This window comes from Mesoplodon bidens (genome assembly GCF_964165515.1).
Source record: "Mesoplodon bidens genome assembly, chromosome: 17".
Taxonomy (NCBI): domain Eukaryota; kingdom Metazoa; phylum Chordata; class Mammalia; order Artiodactyla; family Ziphiidae; genus Mesoplodon; species Mesoplodon bidens.
The window spans coordinates 9,520,261-9,540,954 of NC_138174.1; the positions used below are offsets into that span (position 1 = coordinate 9,520,261).

A 20,694-nucleotide genomic window follows, 5' to 3' on the forward strand; every position below is an offset into this window, starting at 1 on the left:
CTATTATGCTTTGACTTTGTTCTTCCTTTTGCAGAGTATTTTAACTGTTCTAGGTGCTTTGAATTATCATATACATTTTAGAATCAACTTATTAATTTCCACAAAAATTGTATTGGGATTTTGGATGGGATGGTGTTGAACCTAGAGATCAGCTCAGGGAGAATGGATAATTTAACAATGTTGAGTCTTACAGTCCATAAAAATGGTATCCCTCTCACATATACATTATTGATACTATGTATAAAATAGACAACTGATGGGAATACACTGAACATAGCACAGGGAACTCTACCTAATGCACTGTGGTAACTTAAATGAGAGGGAAGTCCAAAAGGGAGGGGATATCTGTATGTGTCTGGCTGATTCATTTTGTTGTGCAGTAGAGGCTAAAACAACATTGTAAAGCAACCATACTCCATTAAAAATTAATAAAAAATGGTATTTCTTTCCATTTATTTAGGTCTTTAATTTCTTTTAGTACTGTTTTGTGTAGTCGGTTTGCACATCTTTTGTGAAATTATTCCTAAGTATTTTATGGTTTCAGTGCTATTGGAAGTGGTATTGTATTTAAATTTTATTTTCCAAATGCTTGTTGCTCATATATTAAAATACAATTGAGTGTTGTATCTTGACAGTATATTCTGGTAACTTGATAAATTCACTTATTAGTTCTAATTAGGTTTTTTTTGTTTGTTTTTTTAGATTCCTTAGGGTTTCTATATAGTTAATCGTGTGTTATATGAAGGAGTTATTTTCTCTTCTTTCCAATCAGCATGACGTCATTTCTTTGATTTGCCTTACTACACTGGCTAGGACCTCCAGTGTAGTGTAAATAAAAGTTTTGAGAGTGGTTAAATTTATTTCTAAGTATTTTATTCTTTTTGTATCTATTATAAATGGAATTATTTTCTTAATTTCCTCTTTGGATTATTCATTGATATTGTATAGAAATACAACTGATTTTTGAATGTTGATATCATATCCTGCAATTTGCTGAATTCACTTATTAGCTCTAATAATTTTTTGTGTGTGTGAATTCTTTAGCACAAAAGAATTATGTACGATCACATCACTGGTGAATAGAGATAGTTTTACTACTTTCCGACTTCTTTCCCTTTTTTCCCCCTTGCCTAATTACTCTGGTTAGAACTTGCAATGCACTGTTTCTGTCTTGATCCTGATCTTAGGAAAGTCTTTCACTAATTGAGTATGATGCTAACTGGGGGTTTTTCAGAAATGCCCCTATCACATCACAATAGTTCCCTTTTATTACTGTTTTTTTAGTGTTTTTGTCATGAAATACGTTTGGATTTTGTCAAATGCTGTTTCTGTATTCACTGAGATGATCATACGGGGTTTCCCTTTCTTCATTCCATTAATGTGATGTATTGCATTGATTGATTTTCATATGTTGAACCATCCTTGCATTCCTGGGCTAAATCCTACTTGATCATGGTATATACTCCTTTTAGTATGCTGCTGGAATTGTTTTGTCAGTATTTTGTTGAGTTTTTTTTGTATCTATATCCATAAGAGCTATTGGTCTGTAGCTTTTTTTTTTTTTTTCTTATGATGTCCTTATCTGGTTTTGGTATTAGGGTAATGCAGTGCTGGCTTCATAGAGTGACTTAGGAAGTGTTCCTTTCTCTTCTATCTTTTGAAGAACTTGAGAAGGTCTGGTGTTAATTTTTCTTTAAATGTTTGGCACAATTTATCATTTCAGCCACTGGCCTTGAGTTTTTCTTAGTTGAGCAGTTTTTGATTACTGATTCAATCTCTTATTTATACATCTGTTCAGATTTTTTATTTTTTCTTGAGCCACTTTTTGGGAATTTGTGTGTTTCTAGGAATTTGTCCATTTCATCTAGGTTATGTAATTTGTTGGCATATACATTTTCATAGTATTTGCTTATAATTCTTTTATTATAGAAATAGACAGAACAGATCAGTAGTAATATCCCCACTTTCATTTCTGATTTTAGTAATTTGAGTCTTCTCTGTTTGTTTCTTAGTCAGTCTAGCTAAAGGTTTGTCAATTTTGTTGATCTTTTCAAAGGATCAACTTTAGATTTTGGTGATTCTATTATTTTTCTATTCTCTATTTTGTTTATATCTACTCTAATCTTTATTAATTCCTGTATCCTGCTAAGTGTGGGTTTAGTTTGCTCTTCTTTTTCTGTTACCTTAAGGTGAAAAGCTAGGTTATTGATTTGAGAACTTCCTTCTTTAATATAGTTATTTACAGCTATAAAGTTTCCTCTGAACACTGCTTTTGCTACACCCCATAAGTTTTGGTATATTGTGTTTTTGTTTTTATTCATCTTTTAGTATTTTCTAATCTTCCTTGTGATTTCTTACTTTACTTGTGGGAAACTTTGTGTTGGACTCTGTGAAGGGTATAAACAGGTACATGACAAGGAGCTTACAGTTTAGCCAGAGGGAAAATATTTAGATGTGCTGTGAAATTCAGAGTATTTGACTTGACTTCCAAAATTGGTGATACTAGCTCACTGGTAGAAAGAAATACAAGATCCATTTTTTCTAGATTTTTCAGACCCCAGATTTCAAAATACATATTGAGGCTGGGAAGGAAGTAAGGAGGATATCACATACCAGAAGGAAGTGAGGAGAATGTCTTATGCCCCAGATTGGATTTGTAGTGCATTTTGAAACAATACAGTATTATTCTCAGAGGTCTACCATGCCAAATTCCTTCCAATTTATTTTTTTGATGGTATGGGCTCTAAATTCTCTGTCTCTCAAGGTCTCAGAAATAAAATACAATCAGGGTATCTTATGAGAGAGTTTGTCTGCTCTGGCTCAGAAACATGTTTGCTTCTGTCCCAGACTCTTTAATCTGATTCTTACTGCCAGTCTTCATTCCTCCGTATCTGTTTATTGAATACTTACTCTGCACCAGACATTTTGCTAGACTCTGAGAATAGAGAGATAAGAGACCTAGCCAGTGCCCTCAGAAGACCTACAATCTAGGCACTTAAATTCAATATAATATGGTTCAGGTCTTTGATAGGGGCCAGCTGTGGAGACACATGGAATGGACATTTAAGGGTGGGGAGAGGGAAGATGTCAGGGAAGACTTCCTGGAGATGGTGATGTCTGGGCTGAATTTTGAAGGGGGGTGAGGCTGGAGGGACTGGGAGTGGGTAAAACATGAGAGACCTGCACCTATTAAAGCAGGGAAGCCTAGGGGATTTCAGAATTTCACATAGGATTCAGTGTGCCTAGGATTTGGGATTTAAGGCAGAGCCCCTAGGGCAGGTTAGAGAACAATGGGGCAGGGGTTAATTAGATGAAGGCTTTCAACTAACCATCCTGAATAGTTCAAGCAGGGCCTGCCTTGAGTTATTTCCTTTTTTGATTTTAAGGTTTTTTTCTTCCCTCTAAAGCAATACATGTGTATGGTAGGAAAGGAAAAAAAATATAGATAAACACAATGAGGACAATTATACCACCCACAAAACCTTCCAGGTATAAATCCTTCCAGATCTTAATGTACATATTTTTGTTTAATAAAAATGCTATTAAATTCTGCTTATTGCTTTGTAACCTGCTTTTTTGTTCAGTTAGCATGTTAGAAACATGTTTCACATGTTAATAGACATTCTTCTATATTATTTATAGTGTTTGAATAGTAATATATCTTTAGTCATACCATAATGTATTAAAACATCCATATGTGGGTGTAAATGTATTTGAATAGTGGACATTTCAGTTGTTTTCAATATTTTGCTATTACAAATAGTATTTAGATGACCATTCTTGCTCATACCCTTAATTGTTTCCCAGAGTCCTTGTCAATAGCTTTTAAAAATCTCAGTCTTAAGATAACAACCTTACAAGATTAACATACCTGGAATAATTAGAAGGCAATGCAAAACCGTACATAACCATCTCCCTATTAATCATTCTAAGTGGTTGCAACATCCTAAATGGTGACTTTTGTAAACCTAGCATCATAGTATTTGATTACTTACATCTACCATCAGAAAATGGAATGAACTCATGAGGAGGTGATGAAGCAGAGTTCAGTTCAGTGTAACAGACAGTGGGGCCTTCGTGTTCCAGGGAGGGCGTGAGGGACTCCTCAAGGAGCATAGCTGGGAGGGAGGCGTCATCACCTGCAGTAAGTGATGTCAGAGAAGTAAGTGATATAAGGGCTCAGTGTGGCAGATCGGGGTGGGAGTGAGGCAGGGAACTTCCTGGAGAAGATGCCACACGTGGGATGACCACCAAGTTAGACTTCCGTGGAGAGCAGTCAAACAACAGATCCAGTGAGGCGTTTTGAAGTGGGATGTGTGGTTAAGCCAGATGATATCTATGATGCTTTCCGTGTTCGTCAAAGTCCTCCAGAGAAACAGAACCAGCAGGATATACAGAGTTATACGGAAAGAGATTTACTAGGAAGGATTGGCTCATGCGGTTATGGAGACTGAGAAGTTCCACAATCTGTTGTGTGCAAGCTGGAGGTTCAGGAAACCCAGTGGTGTAGTTCAAGTACAAACCTGAAGGCCTGCGGACCAGGGGAGGCAATGGTGAAAGTCCTGGCCTGAGTCCAAAGGTCTGAGAACCAGGAGTGCCAACATCTGAAGGCAGGAGAAGATGGATGTCCCAGCTCGGTCAGAGAGCAAGTTCACCCTTCCTTCCCTTTAGGCCCTCACTGGATTGGATGATGCCCACCGCCATACTGGAGAGAGCAATCTTTTCTACTCAGTTGACTAATTCAAACGCTAATCTCTGCCAGAAAAACCCTTAGCGTTTGTTAAGTGGAGCACAGTGTGCCCAAGGTGAGCCTTGGTTTAATAATTGATCAAAAGAGAAATTAAGGGGACTTCCCTGGTGGCGCAGTGGTTAAGAATCCACCTGCCATTGCAGGGGACACGAGTTCGATTCCTGGCTGGGAAGATCCCACAAGCCACGGAGCAACTAAGCCCCTGCACCACAACTACTGAGCCTGTGCTCTAGAGCCCGCTAGCCACATCTACTGAGCCCACGTGCCACAACTACTGAAGCCTGCACGCCTAGAGCCCATGCTCTGCAACAAGAGAAGCCCACGTGCCACAACAAAGAGGAGCCCCAACTCGCCGCAGCTAGAGAAAAGCCTGCGTGCAGCAACGATGACCCAATGCAGCCAAAAATTAAAAAAAAAAAAATTTAAAAAGAGAAATTGAAGCAGAGAAGTCTGTCACTCACAGGTCCTGGAGGAAGTACATAGCATGCCTTAAGGGACCACATGGGGTGGTTAAGACAGCACAGAGAGGGAGAGAGACAGAACCCCGGACTCATGCCTTTAATAGGGTCTGTGTGTGAGTGCTTTGGGGTTCCTGGGCCAGATTGGTCAATTCAAGCCAAAAGATGGGTTTTGGTAAGCCCCACAGGGGTCTTTTGTAAGGGGTGCGTAAGGCATACAGAGTCTGGGAGGCAGGGGAGACCTGTTGATCACAGGGGCTATTGGGGAGGTCATCTCAGGAACTTACACTTGTTTGTGATTGTGGGCTGCTATCTAGGCAGGGCATGCGCTTGCATGACGGGCTAGTGTCATAAGTTTCCTGTAGGACACATAGTTAAACAAATGGATGCCAAGGCAGAACACCATGAAGTAGCTGGTTAAACTCTTGACAAATGCTTTACCAGCCATGTGGGGGGTCCCTCAGTCCAGTCAGTCGACACATAAAACTAATCATCACACTTCCCAGTGCTACAAATTTATACTGTACTTCTCTAAGATAATTGACCACTTGAAAAACACTTTCACTTATATCATATTTAATCCTTGCAATGTCCCTGAAGGAGAAGAGATGCTATTCCCATTTGTTCAAAGAAGTACCTGAGGCTCACACTGGTATGAGGTATGAGGATTTGGTATCCAAACTTGAGATTCTTCTAATACAAACTCCAGGTCGTATCACTATATCACATCGATGCTATGGGCTGAATTCCTTAGCAGGTGGCGTTTCCTTTACCTGCTGTGTTTTTCTTTTTGTTCTGTTGATCCTTTAGGGAGAGAAGGAATAAGCATTCATGGAGACCCTACCATGTGGAAACTCTGTTAGTTGTTTTGTGTAAAGTATCTCGTTTAATCCTCATTTACAGCCCTGTGAGAGACAGAGGAAAGTTAGTTTTACCTGCCCTGGTTAAGTTATGTGGTCAAAGGCACACAAAAAAGTGATGGAGGGGCTTCCCCGGTGGCGCAGTGGTTGAGAGTCTGCCTGCCAATGCAGGGGACACGGGTTCGCGTCCCAGTCCAGGAAGATCCCACATCCCGCAGAGCGGCTGGGCCTGTGAGCCATGGCCGCTGAGCCTGCGCGTCCGAAGCCTATGCTCCGCAACGGGAGAGGCCACAACAGTGAGAGGCCCGCGTACCGCAAAAAAAAAAAAAAAAAAAAAAAGGGATGGAGCAGGAATTTTATCTGATATCAAACACCACGTGTGCACTTCCCTATAGCCAAGGTCATTCGTTTCCTTGCCAGACCTCCTGTGAGCCATGTCAAAGTACTCAAGGTTAGAAGAGTGGCCTGTGATTGTAGACAGTTCTACTGTATGGCTCTGACTTCAGCTACCTGCAAAACTGACCCATATCAGGAAGTTCTTGGTTGCTCCCACTCCTCCCTGGCCTCCTGACTCCCCCATCTTAGTGCTTGTCCTGTAGAGGTATGTCTGTTAGGGTTAGGTCCTGACTATCCACAGGCTTCAAATCAGCCAAATTAGGAAAGTCCTCTAATCTAACATCGTGAGCACTACAGCCTGGATTTCCCCTTTTCTTTTCTGTTTAACTGTTAACTGGTGAGATTTCTTGTCATTGGGGAAGGGAGAGATAGAGTGGTGAAGGTGAGGAATATAGAGAAGGGTGGGGCACATCACAAATCCAGCAGCATAGCACAATCAAGCCCCAGCTTCTTGAATCACATGGGCAAAGGCCACTATTCTTATGATCAATATTTTATTCTCCATTTCCTTCCTAGCATATAGATAGCTGCTTTAGGTCATGAAAAAACACATTCTGTGAAATGAAACATAGTAGATGTTTACTAAGAAACTAAAAATGAAAGACATGCGCTATTTGATTCCATTGAAATATCTGGCTGAACTCCTAAGAATGGTGATGAGGCCATTCTTGGACACCTGCACTGAAATGAACCAAGAGCAGAATATTAAGGAACAAGGAAGAGGATGTTTGGCGTAGGAGTGCAAGCGCTTCTTCAGGCCCAGGGAGTGGAATGAAAACTGGCCTGATCATTGGGAGAATGTGAGTCAAACAGAGAATCAGAATGGAATTTTCCAAGAGAATATATTAGGAGAGCAAAAGGCTGATCAACAGCTCTTGCATTTGGAGAAAAACAGGGGGAGTGAATCAGGAATTCAAAAGTAAAGAAAAACCTAATTCAGGTAAGGGAGGAAAAAAAACACTATTCTTTGTAAATAGAAAGGAAACAAATGAAAATAAGATATCAGAAGTCAGCAAGATTTTATGGGAGTCTGAAGTTGATTTAATGGAAGCAAAGCCCATTTCATTGCTGTAGGAAACACCCAGCTGAGTTGCTGATTCACTGTGGACATCTGATCTCTTCAAAGCTGCATTTAGGTGTTTTTGCTCTTGGCTTGTATCTTGTACCCTGCGGGGGTCGGCAGGAAGCCAGCCATGTCCCAGAGTACTGGATGGTGGGCCAAGATTAGATATCGGAGTTGTTTCTTTATTGCACTGATTCTTAGAGAAGAACAAAGATTGTGAGAACATGTGTTAGAATTTTTGTTATGAGACATGAATACAAAATATTAAATTGACTCCAACAATTTAAGTCAACTTGAAAACTCCCAGTCTCTTAGGATAAAAAATATATAATCCTATTTAGAAATTCCTGGTGTAATCACAGATGCGGGATTGGCTCTTTTCACGAAGGCTATTAATTAAAAAGTACATAATCCAAAGTCATTTAAGTAGTAAGATATTATAACAAATTCTTATTTCATTAACTTTTCAAAGTATGAATAATAACTACATATTCAACACAAGAAATTCACATTTTTCCACTGGCTGCTGAAAAACAGTGGAAATGATTCCAGTTATGGTTGCAGCTCACTGTGGGCTGACTTACCTCTGGAATTATTTATTGGTTCCAGGTGACTTTTACATTGTGGGGTTAGTCATTAGGTTAGACTTGATGAGAAACAGATAAAACTAGAAATGGGGATTCAAATACATGTTGTATTTCTGCTCACAATCAGAGATAAATTCACCGTGGTTTTTCTCTTCATAGGCTCATGCCAAAATCTGGCATCTCTACAATACTTCTTTCCGCCCCACTCAGGGAGGCCAGGTGTCCATTGCCCTGAGCTCCCACTGGATCAGTCCTCGAAGAATGACTGAACATAGCATCAAAGAATGTCAGAAATCTCTTGACTTTGTCCTAGGCTGGTTTGCCAAACCCGTATTTATTGATGGGGACTATCCTGAGAGCATGAAGAATAACCTTTCATCTCTTCTGCCTTATTTTACTGAATCTGAGAAAAAGTTCATCAAAGGAACAGCTGACTTTTTTGCTCTTTCCTTTGGACCAACCTTGAGTTTTCAACTGTTGGACCCTCAGATGAAGTTCCGTCAGTTGGAATCTCCCAGCCTGAGGCAACTCCTTTCCTGGATTGACCTTGAGTATAACCACCCTCGAATATTTATTGTGGAAAATGGCTGGTTTGTTTCAGGGACCACCAAGAGAGATGATGCCAAATATATGTATTACCTCAAAAAATTCATAATGGAAACCTTAAAAGGTAGGATTGTGGATAAAATCCTAATTTTCTGCCAGAATCCACTGGAAAAACAATCTTTAAGATGATCTTAATAAACTGTGTGAATTTATAGTTTTTAATCAGAACGTAGAAATTCATTTTGGCAATAGTAGGAATGCATTTATGTAACACCTTTCTCATTTGGGACCTTGAGGAACTTGAATTAATTTTTTAAACTCATTTCGTAAATGAGAAACTGGGTTATAATGTTTAAAATTACTAGACTTTCAAAGTTACTACTCAAGATTTTTTAGATTATATTAAAGATTAAGTAAATCCCAGGATATCTAGATCTCTGTACACATTTTTCAGTTCAGATTGCTTGTACTGAATAAAACACTTTTTATTTTTTAAAAAAAGGAATATCAATATTTTCTGAAGAAAAGAGTAAGTAGTCCATGCCTTTGAAGACTTAATTCGTTCACTGCATCAGACACAAAGATAGGTGCTTAGGATAGAAAGTAGAACAAGATATCTTGGCCTAAAGAGCACCCACTAGAAATAAGGGTAATTCAGATAAAAACATATTGGAGATAAACCTATTTGTGAAGACATTTACTAATATTTGTAGAGTTATCTAGGTTCTCTTAGAGCCTTTCATCAGTGAGAAGGGTCATCAGTTTACCAAACGATAAGCATTATACTTACTGAAGTAGTAAAATCCTCAAATGCTCTTGAATCATGAGACGAGTGCCCATCACAGGGTCATGTTGCTCTTGCCCTCTTTCCTTTGCAGCCATCAGGCTGGACGGAGTGGATGTCATCGGGTACACCGCGTGGTCCCTCATGGATGGCTTCGAGTGGCACAGAGGCTACAGCATCAGACGTGGACTCTTCTATGTCGACTTTCTAAGCCAGGATAAGAAGTTGTTGCCGAAGTCTTCAGCCTTGTTCTACCAGAAGCTGATAGAGAAAAATGGCTTCCCTCCTTTACCTGAAAATCAACCCCTAGAAGGGACATTTCCCTGTGACTTTGCTTGGGGAATTGTTGACAACTACATTCAAGTAAGTCAGCTGACAAAACCAATCCGCAGTCTCACCAAGCCCTATCACTAGTAAGTAGTTCTTCCTTATTAGGTTGTCATGGCACATTGTCCATTCCTCAGGCCAAACATGGTTCCTTAGTGAACACATTAAAGGCACCATTTGGAATGCTGCACTCTTCTCTCCAAAAATCTTCCTAGCTTCATCTTGCACTTTAAATCAGCTCCAAGGGGAACAGATTAAAAATATAACCATCTTTAAGATCTGATAGGATAGTGAAAGATAAAACACTCTCTTTTAATACCATGGTTTTCAACCCCTTTTAAAGTAGTTGTCGAGTTCTTCCATAAACGATATAAAACAGAACTCCACATTATCTGAGGTCTCGGTGGAGCTGCTGAGATTGAAGCAGGAGCATTAGGCAGAGCCCTCCTGAGGTATAACTGTGGAACCCCCAAGCTTGTGGAAATACCTCCAGAAAGAAAAACCCTTGCTCAGTGATTCACTGATCGGAATGCCATTTCTAGCAACAGTTTTTGAATTGCGTGGTAACGAAGTTCTTCAAAATGGTCAACCAATATTTATTGAGCATCTGCTATGTAGTTAGCCCTCAATATTATTTTTAATTTTTCCAACTTTAAAAGAATCTGTTTTCTAGAGTTTGATTGAATACTTTAGCGAGCACTTATTGGATGCTTAGTGTGTACAAAGCCCTGTGTTAATTGCTGGGGGGAGGGGACTCTGTTGAGGGGAGTACACACTAAGATGAGTAAGATATGACCCTGACCCTTGCTTTCAAAGGAGTCTATTGAGGGAAAATGATGGGTCGCAAATAGTTTGACAGTGTGAACAGAGCATGGTGGTAAGTGAGCAGGGTGGGGAGGGAGTGGAGGTGTTGCTGAACAGAGTCCATGTGTGAAAATAGAGACCAAGACGAGACAAAGTTTGGTATCCACAGACAAGCAAAGTGTTTAGCATGTGGGGTGCTTCTAGCCAATTCACTGGTTCTGCTGGGGAGGAAAAATAACTTTTCCTCTACCCTTCAGAGTTCTTAACTGAGACCCCTGTAATAAGAGATAGATTAACATGAGAAGAACAAACAGAAGTTTATTAGTATGTTTACCTCATGTATACATGGGAGATGCTCTGAGAAAAATGAGTAACTCCCCAGGGTGGCTTAGAGTTCAGGCTTAAATACCATTTTAATAGGAAAAGGGGAAAAGTAAATGATTTTTAGGAAAGATGAATGGGCCCTTAAAAGAAAAGATGGGAGCTATGATAGTTTGTAACAAAGTTTGCCTGCATGTGATGTTGGCTTTGAATATCCTCTCCTGTGATAAATCTTCCCTGCTTGGTGAAACTCCCACAAAGGGATTTATGACAATCCTTTTGAGTTCCTTTTGGAGGATCTGTCTCTAGGCAGATAAGAGGAGTTCAGAGAAAGCCTTTCCCTTTGCATTTGCTATTTTTCAAGTACCTGCTGCTCAAAATAATCAATATACTGAAGAGGCATTTTTGGGGTGGCATGCCCTGAACACCTACAGTCATATTTTGGGGTGGCATATTCTGTTACCTTTCAGTTCGAAAGAGGTATTTGGAAGAATGCTTGGATCTGAGGGAAGGCCTTCTAGTTGAAATGGGTTGCTGTTGTTTTGGTAAGTATCAGATTGAAATCTTTGATTTATGGGAGAATAAATCAACACCTGGTGGTGCAGTGGTTAAGACTCCATGCTCCCAATTCAGGGGGCCCAGGTTCGATCCCTGGTCAGGGAACTAGATCCCACATGCATGCTGCAACTAAGAGTTCACCCGCCACAACTATGGAGCCGGTGAGCCGCAACTAAGGAGCCCACCTGCCGCAACTAAGATCCCGTGCAACCAAATAAATAAATGATTAAGAAAAAATTTTTTTTAATCAACACCATCCTTTTTTTGCTGAGTTGTATTATTCTTACATCTTATTCAGACCTCCAGTTAGTTTTAGGGACAATCTCGACTTCAGTCCGTTCCTTACATTTAAAAGGCATCCAGTGAGGACACAGGGAGGAGGAAGGGTAAGCTGGGACGAAGTGAGAGAGTAGCATGGACATGTATACACTACCAAATGTAAAATAGCTAGCTAGTGGGAAGCAGCCGCATAGCACAGGGAGATCAGCTAGGTGCTTTGTGACCACCTAGAGGGGTGGGATGGGGAGGGTGGGAGGGAGGGAGACGCAAGAGGGAAGAGATATGGGAACATACGTATGTGTATGACTGGTTCACTTTGTTATAAAGCAGAAACTAACACACCATTGCAAAGCAATTATACTCCAGTAAAGATATTTAAAAAAAAAAAAAAAAGGCATCCAAGGAACGCTGTGTTTGCAAGGATATCTGAGCCCAGTAGCTTGTCTTCCTGGCTCTGGATTTTCCTCCATCTCCCCTTCTCCCTCAGCCCACTGCTCTTTGGAACCTCCCCATCCTAATTTCTCCTGCAGTGGTATCCACAGTGGGGGTTCAAGTAGGATCTGAAGCGGCAGAGGTGGTGCTGGTGATGGAGGAGGGAAGGAGAAAGGAAGGAATGGGGGAAGGCCACTCCCTAGTGCATCCTGGTTGGTCCCTGGTCCTTTTTCGACCTCTTGACCTTCTTCTCAGCCCTGCTTCTTGCTGGGCCCTGGGACCCTAGTCACTGAGGGCTCGTGCTCTGTCCTATCTCTGACAGCCCCCCAGCCAGGGCTGGTAATGCCCAGCTTTGTCTTTGAGAAGAGGAGGCTCTGCCAGCATTTCTGTGCAGGTGGTATGAACTCAGGGAGCAGTGGGGACATTTGTGGGGAGCCTTTTCACTCCTGCTTTGTTCCCATCCAGGGACTGTGTCCGCCTTGGGAACTGGTCAGCGGTGAGAACGTTTTAAGAGTACATCTTACTTCTTCCAGAGAGAAGAAGAACTCTGATCAGAGGGGACAAATACGGCAGGCAGCGAAGAGGAAGGGAGATAGGGAGAGAATTCCTTTTTCTGCTCCCTAGAGGCAGTTGTTTAGACTTTGATTTAATGCCAGCCACTCATCAGCCCTGGAGCTTTGCCCTCAGGCTGCACAGCTCAGGGCCCCTGCTGCCTTCACCTAGCCGAGCCGCCTGGCCCACTCCCTGCTGACCCAGCCAGACACAGACCCTCTGCGGACCACAGCTCCTCTAGAAGCTCTCTAGTGGGAAAAGGCTGCAACTGCTCTTTTATTCTTTCTGCTTTTCACCTGGAGCGTTGTACTACTGTGGCGGCTCTCTTCCCAAGCTAACTTCCTAACTGACAGAGTAAAAACAAGTTTTTTGTTAGGGCAGTTCTGATGAGTGTATGGATAAGTTTTAATTTACAAGCAGGTCTCTATACTTTTAATGCATTAGAAGTGGATTTTTATTTTATTTTACTTTATTTTTTGGTCATTCAATTGATATTTATTAAGTACCTACCACTATGCTCAGACCAGGGAATAGTGAGACAAATACACTTAGGTGCCTGCCTCCGTTCCAATACACAGGCTGGTGAGAAAAACAGCAAGACCCATCATGGCGTTTTTAGGGGGCAATACTTTTTTCTTTTTTAAACATCTTTACTGGAGTATAATTGCTTTACAATGGTGTGTTAGTTTCTGCTTTATAACAAAGTGAATCAGTTATACATATACACATGTTCCCATATCTCTTCCCTCCTGCATCTCCCTCCCTCCCACCCTCCCTATCCCACCCCTCTAGGTGGTCACAAACCATGGAGCTGATCTCCCTGTGCTATGCAGCTGCTTCCCACTAGCTAGCTATTTCACGTTTGGTAGTGTATACATGTCCATGCCACTCTTATCACTTCGTCCCAGCTTACCCTTCCCCCTCCCCGTGTCCTCAAGTCCATTCTCTACATATAAGTGAATTTCAAACCATTGAAATTTATCTTTTTACTCCTGGCTAGTATTTCAAACTCCCTGTATGAATGAGGCATGCATTTCACCTGAAAAGCTTTAAAAATAACATCTTATTAACACCACCTGTCTGAAGTCTGATCTTAGGCTTGTTCACATGGATTGTCATTGTCCTTGGGCCTAATTTCCCAGCCAAGAGGTTTGTTTTCCCATAACCACTAATGCTCATAGCTCATAAATACAAAACCTGCTATGTACTGGGGACATAGAGCTTTTTTAACATTGGCCACTGTTAGGGAAACATTTCTTCCATAATATACTGAATACATACATTATAACCTTCGGAAAGGTTCAACTTTATTAATTTTTTTATTAAGAAATAAGTCAATACATCAGTGGAGATTATATAGAATTTTGCCTAAACACCCATTTATAAATGTCCTGTATTTTTAAGAAATAGGGTATAAATAGAAATTATACCCTAGTCTCTCATGTTTGTTTTCAGATCGACTGAATAAAAGCTGTTCTGGAACAATTATGGTAGAAAACTTAAGAATTTTGTCAACTCAGAGCTCTGTAAAAATAATCCAAATAATTCCTTCAAGCTATGAACACTTTCACTTCCAAAGAGTATGCAAATATTTTCTCTTGCAAAGCTGAGGAAACATGATTTGTGGGTGCATCACAGTGGAAAAATACTTCTGACAGCATTCCCACAGCATTAGAGGAAATGCATGTGTGGGTGATCTACAAGGGACAATTCTCCAGAAAAAGCAATTTCCCTCTGACATGCTGTATTTTATTACTTTCCTTTATAAGCACAGCACTGACCCCTCTAGAGAAACAGAAACTCATTTGCAACAGGCCTGAAAAATGCAAGGAAACCTCTGCTAGAGATTCAAAACCGGAGTTCGACCCCAGCTTTTATATAGAGGGTCAAACCGAGGAACCAATTCTAACAGGATTATTTCTGAGGAGAAAACTGGCTTTGGTGGTGGGTCCTTGGGATGAACTTTCAGTTTCCATTCCTGCCATGGTTGGCACGTGGAGGAAGGATTTTGTGATTTTGATTTTGCAATTTGTCCACTTTCCTAAATACATGTTTACATTTTGAAGGCTTGTAAATCAGAGATTGAGAACCATTATTGTCATGATCGTCACAGAAAAATGATTTAGAAATATTTAAAAAGTTATGTTAAAATATCCCATTATGGGTGGATGACAGAATTGTTTTCCACATTCTCTATCACTTCCTACCATCAGTCAGAATGAGTTTGCTAAATTCTGTTACGGACTCTAATGCCAATAAGATGCAACCGTTATGCTTATTTTCTATGTCCTTCACCTAGAGCAAACCTCCATTTAGAACGTGATTTTAAGAAGCAGAATTTAATCTTAAATATCGTGTCATTTTCTGACTATCACTCAGGTTTTAAGCTTTATCATTCTTTTGTCTAGTTTTTTTTTTTAATTTGAAAGCCTCGTATCATTAGTGATTTCTTACACTAAAAGAAAAACGTCCAAAATACTCTGCTTGCTTAAGGCAGACCAGAGGTGTGTGAGGATTATTAATGTTTGTCATCTGAAGTGACCCCCAAAATTCAGATTTTTTTTAACATTAAAGTAACAGTTCCAGAGTTACAGAGAACTATGGGAAAAACAAATATGCACCCATCAAAGGGGAATATTTTCTTCTCCAAGAACTTCCTATTTATGAAAAAATAGTTTAAAAATTCAGCTAGGAAGGTTTCTGTTTTTACCTATTTTGCTGGCTGGTTTTGTCAAAAGAACTGCGTTGAACGACTTTCCAGGACCATCCAGGTGAGGCTAACGGTTACTCTCCTCCTGCCAGGTGGACACCACTCTGTCTCAGTTTACTGACCCCAACGTTTACCTGTGGGATGTCCACCACAGTAAAAGGCTTATTAAGGTGGACGGGGTTGTGACCAAGAAGAGGAAATCCTATTGCGTTGACTTCGCCGCCATCCGGCCCCAGATCGCCTTACTCCGGGAAATGCACGTGTCGCATTTCCACTTCTCCCTGGACTGGGCGCTGATCCTGCCGCTGGGGAACCAGTCCCAGGTCAACCACACGGTTCTGCGCTACTATCGCTGCGTGGCCAGCGAGCTCGTGCGCGCCAACATCACCCCGGTGGTGGCCCTGTGGCGCCCCGCCGCCCCGCACCAGGGGCTGCCGCCACCCCTGGCCCGGCATGGCGCCTGGGAGAACCCTCACACTGCCCTGGCTTTTGCGGAGTACGCCAGCCTGTGCTTTCAAGATCTCGGCCACCACGTCAAGTTCTGGATCACGATGAGCGAGCCGTCCACACGGAACATGACGTATATCGCGGGGCACCACCTCCTGAAGGCCCACGCGTTGGCCTGGCGCGTGTACGATGAGAAGTTTAGGCGCTCTCAGAAGGGTAAAATATCCATCGCCCTGCAGGCGGATTGGATAGAACCGGCCTGCCCTCTGTCGCCAAAAGACCAAGAAGTGGCCGAGCGAGTTTTGCAATTTGACATTGGCTGGCTGGCCGAGCCCATTTTCGGCTCCGGGGATTATCCACGCGTGATGAGGGACTGGCTGAACCAGAGAAACAATTTCCTCCTGCCTTATTTCACTGACGAGGAAAAAAAGCTAATCCGGGGTTCCTTTGACTTTTTGGCTTTAAGCCATTACACCACCATCCTTGTAGACTGGGAAAAAGAAGATCCAGTAAAATATAATGATTACCTGGCAGTGCAAGAAATGACTGACATCACCTGGCTCAACTCCCCAAGTCAGGTGGCCGTGGTGCCCTGGGGATTACGCAAGGTACTGAATTGGCTGAAGTCCACGTACGGAGACCTCCCCATGTATATAATCTCCAACGGCATCGACGATGATCCGCACGCAGCCGAAGACAATCTGAGGGTGTATTACATGAAGAATTATGTAAACGAAGCTCTGAAAGGTAAGGAGTCCCCGAAACAGCAGTCTCTTGAGGGTTAAGTCACCTGAGAGAGAGCCTGATACCTGATAGAAACTCTCAAACATATACACACACTATCACCTGCAGAGAAAGTGCTATCCCTTGACACACTGAAAAAGTCCAAGTGCTAGCTAGTATTTTCCCCAGGGATAAAGGAGTTTGGCTAAAAGAGGAAGATGGAATATCCCTTGCACCTACTCTGGGTGGAATAAACCCTGGACTATCTTGTCCTCCATATAAGATGGCTCCACAGCAGTCTTGACTGCTTCATGTACTTAAAGATTTAACCCAAATGCATCATAGTAGGCTTAATTATGTAAAACCTACTATGTTAAATGTATTTACCTCTTTGTCTTTGGATAAAAGAAGCCTTTTCTGATTAAATCTAATTAAATCTGAAGCTTTATTAAATGGTATTGACATTTTTGCTGATGCGCCAGGGCTATGTAAAAGCAAAGTGTTGTGTGCAAAATATTTTCATAACTTTTCTCCTGTCCTTTTGTTTTTCTAGCCTATATATTGGATGGTATCAATCTTTGTGGATACTTTGCTTATTCATTTAATGATCACACAGCTCCGAAGTTTGGCCTGTATCGTTATGCTGCAAATCAGTTTGAGCCCAAACCATCCATGAAACATTACAGGAAAATTATTGACAACAATGGCTTCCCAGGTCCCAAAACTCTGGGAAGATTTTGTCCAGAAGAATTCACCCTGTGTACAGAGTGCAGCTTTTTTCATACCCGAAAGTCTTTACTGGCTTTCATAGCTTTTCTATTTTTTGCTTTTATTATTTCTCTTTCTCTTATTTTTTACTACTCTAAGAGAGGCAGAAGAAGTTACAAATAGTCTTGATATTTTTCTTATTCATTTATTTTAAATAATTGTACACACACAGCAGCTGTTAACCATCTGTACTTCTCAGTGTTGTGAAACTAGATTTTATATATCTGACTTCTAGAAGACCTTTTTGTGGCATTTGACAGAGCTTTTGAAATGAGCATAAGTGATTGTAAAATATTGGATAATGTGAATAGTGCCTGGATTTGTTCCTTTTGGCAGGGGGATGTTAAAAAAAATACAGACAGGGGCTATCATTTCTGCAGCACAATCTATAACAAAAGCATGAGAAATGGGAACCATTCTGTAACATTTTTACAGAAATTGAATGACAAGATTAAGAATATTTTTTGTCTATGCCCATTGCTATATGCAATGTTTATCTTGAAGTCATATTGCAAGTATTGGAATCAAAAGTTAAGTCCCAAGTAACCATATCTTAACTGCCATGATATGCCTAATGGTCTCTGCTGAACCAAGTTTCCCTTGAAAAAGAAGATGGCAGAATATAGAACAGATGACAAAGGGCCCTAGGCTGGAATGTTCCTTTTAAAGCAGTGTTTCTATAAAATACTGTTATATTAATGATAGGCTTAGCAGAACAAATGATAGAACTCTGTATTTTATGTAAGTATAAAATATATTTTTTTATATTTCGAGGCACTCTCTAAATCCCAGGTCCTTGAGGACTTTGTGTCCCTGTTGAGGGCCTGCACACATGGACTTTCACTAAATGTGTGCAGAAAAATATGCATGCATTATGCAATATTAGGCCCTTAAAGAAGCATAAACCGACTGTGAAATGCATTATCCTTCAGTGGCTGGAGGGGGCGGAAAGGAGGAAAAAGTACTTGTTATGAGCAACATTGTGATTAATTTTATTATAAACTCTTTTATTTAGAGCAGACCTTGAAATGAATGAGGTGACCTTTTCTGAGAGAATAAGAACGAAATAATAACTTATTTTATGAGGAGTGACTCCACTTTCTGTTCTTTAGAATATGCCAAAATTTCTTTGAATTGAGTTTTAAAAATTCTTAGTAGGTTCAAAAGCATTTGGTCTAATAACCCTGGAAGATGTGTTTCTGTAATTGCTGAGGTCCATTTTATATTTTTGCTGCTACTTCTGTGGAGCTAGCTTTGAATGAGTTTTGCTTCGAACTTTTATACAGAAACATGCTATGGATTTTTAGAAAGGGCTAATTAGGTCTTATCCTTTAAAGCCCCTTAAGTAAGTCTTGCTGATTTTCAGACAGGGAAGTCTGCTGCACTGGAATTAGGGATTATCCTAATGTTTGTTTTATAGATAAGCCAAAATTATATCAGGCAAGATAAATCAATATCATGCCTGGCATAACTAATCTTGCTGACACAGGGTTCTACTGAATTAAAAAAAAAACTGTACTGTATCATGTATCATCTTTAGAGGTGGTATGATTTTTTTCCATGAAAGGTAAGCTTTTGGTGGTACTCTTTTAAAAATTGGACTTATTGTTAAAATCGCAAACTAGAGAATAATAGTTTATTTTATGTATATATTTTTCTGATTATAATAGTAATATATGCTCATTGTAAAAAATTTAGAAACACAGAAACTGTATATAAAGAAAAAATATTACCTGTAATTTTACCACCTTGAGGTAGCCACTGTTAACATAGTGTATGTATTTTATTTTACATAGAGTCAGATTATATAGTAAATAGTTATGTGTGTTTATTAATTTTCATTATGTGCATTTCCTTTGTCAGTCTTCAAAGGCATGATTTTTGATAGCTGTAGAGTAATTCCACTATATGAATTTATCCCAACTTATTTAATGATTCCTATTTGTTGGACTAGTTTCTTATTATTAATTATTGTTAAATGATGGATTTTGTTTAAAAATAATTTTCTTGCTACAGCATTTAATTTCCTTGAGCGTGGAGAGAAGTAATTCAGTCCCTTGATAAAGAATTGTAATAAATCTGCCTGAAACTTTTTCTTACATCACCAAATAACCAGATAAATTCCTTAATTATTTTTTTCTTTCGGGTTGATTAAACCACCTGGAATATTATCTGAGTGGTGAAGAAAGGGATCTGAAAGCAGGAGTGACGTTCGAGGCTGGAAGACGGTAGGGGCGGGGAGGGTGCCCCAAGCTAATCCCTGTGGTTGAGCTGAGAGGGAATTTCAGACACTGAAAGAGACAGGAGATGCCAAAGAACCAAAGATAAATGACACTTCAGCATCATTCAGCAAAGTTATCAGGTGAGCATCACGCTAACTTTGAGTCCCTGTAGACCTTAGGGGGAGGTCGGTGGCTCGCCCCAATGGGAAGGGGGAGTGGGCGGGGCGCCGTTCCGATGAGGCTGGGAACGAGGAGGCAGCAGGAGGTGCTAGAAGGGCTTTCTGGTCCATCGGGGATGGAATCCTCATTTCTTAACTGACTTCTCAGGGCATTAGTTCTTCCATTGATGCTTTACTTTCATGAATTCTGAGTTTTTCACCATGTTACATATATTTGTTAAAATATAGAGACCATTCCCTTGGAAGTCCTACATCTCAATACCTTTTGGGGCCAGCTCTGCAGCGGCATTAAGTGGTAAGCCGTGGTCCCCAAGGCCTCTGGGCTAATTTCTGCCATATTTGTGTTTTCTCTACATTCCAGGTTCCTTCCTTTGAACCTGGGGTTGGGGAGTGAGAGGGGGAGGGGAGGTGGGGTGGGTCATGCACTTATGCCCCATTCATTTTGCTTTAGTTTGGAAGGATGGTTTTTCATATCCATTTAAGGACATTTTTCATTTTATTTTTGGACTTCCACAGGCAGTAATTAGAATCTACTGATGCCTCGGAAACATTTCTTTTTATTATTTATTATAATGCCATCCAACAGAGATATAATGCAAGCCACATATTTTAAATTTTCTAGTAGTCACATTAAAAAAATAAAAGGCATAGAAAATAAAGCTTGGTACTATACAGTATTTTATTTTCCCCAACATATCCAAAATATTATAATTTCAATATGCAATCAATATAAAAATGATCGAGGGTTTTACATACTTTTTTGGGCTACTAAGTCTTAGAAATCTGGTGTGTGTTTTACACAAAGTGCACATCTTGTGCTCGTTTTGGACTGTACATTGTAAGTAGCTACATGTGGGCAATGGCTACTCTATTGGATAGTGCAGGTCTATAAAGAGAGACTTGCTCTGCTACGTAAATTAGCTGCATT

At 40.4% G+C, this 20,694-nt stretch overlaps 1 protein-coding gene across 1 annotated transcript in view; it reads left to right on the top strand.

Moving 5' to 3' along the window:
- KL (klotho) overlaps positions 1 to 17,488 on the top strand; it is a gene marked incomplete at both ends in the record, with an annotated part of 51,097 nt that extends 33,609 nt beyond the window's left edge. Inside the window, 4 exons of the mRNA XM_081214557.1 lie at positions 8,274 to 8,784; positions 9,539 to 9,807; positions 15,520 to 16,621; positions 17,151 to 17,488. Of these exons, the coding sequence (XP_081070683.1) occupies positions 8,274 to 8,784; positions 9,539 to 9,807; positions 15,520 to 16,621; positions 17,151 to 17,488 (2,220 nt within the window). The remainder of the gene's footprint in view (positions 1 to 8,273; positions 8,785 to 9,538; positions 9,808 to 15,519; positions 16,622 to 17,150) is intronic.
- Positions 17,489 to 20,694: the final 3,206 nt, after the last annotated feature.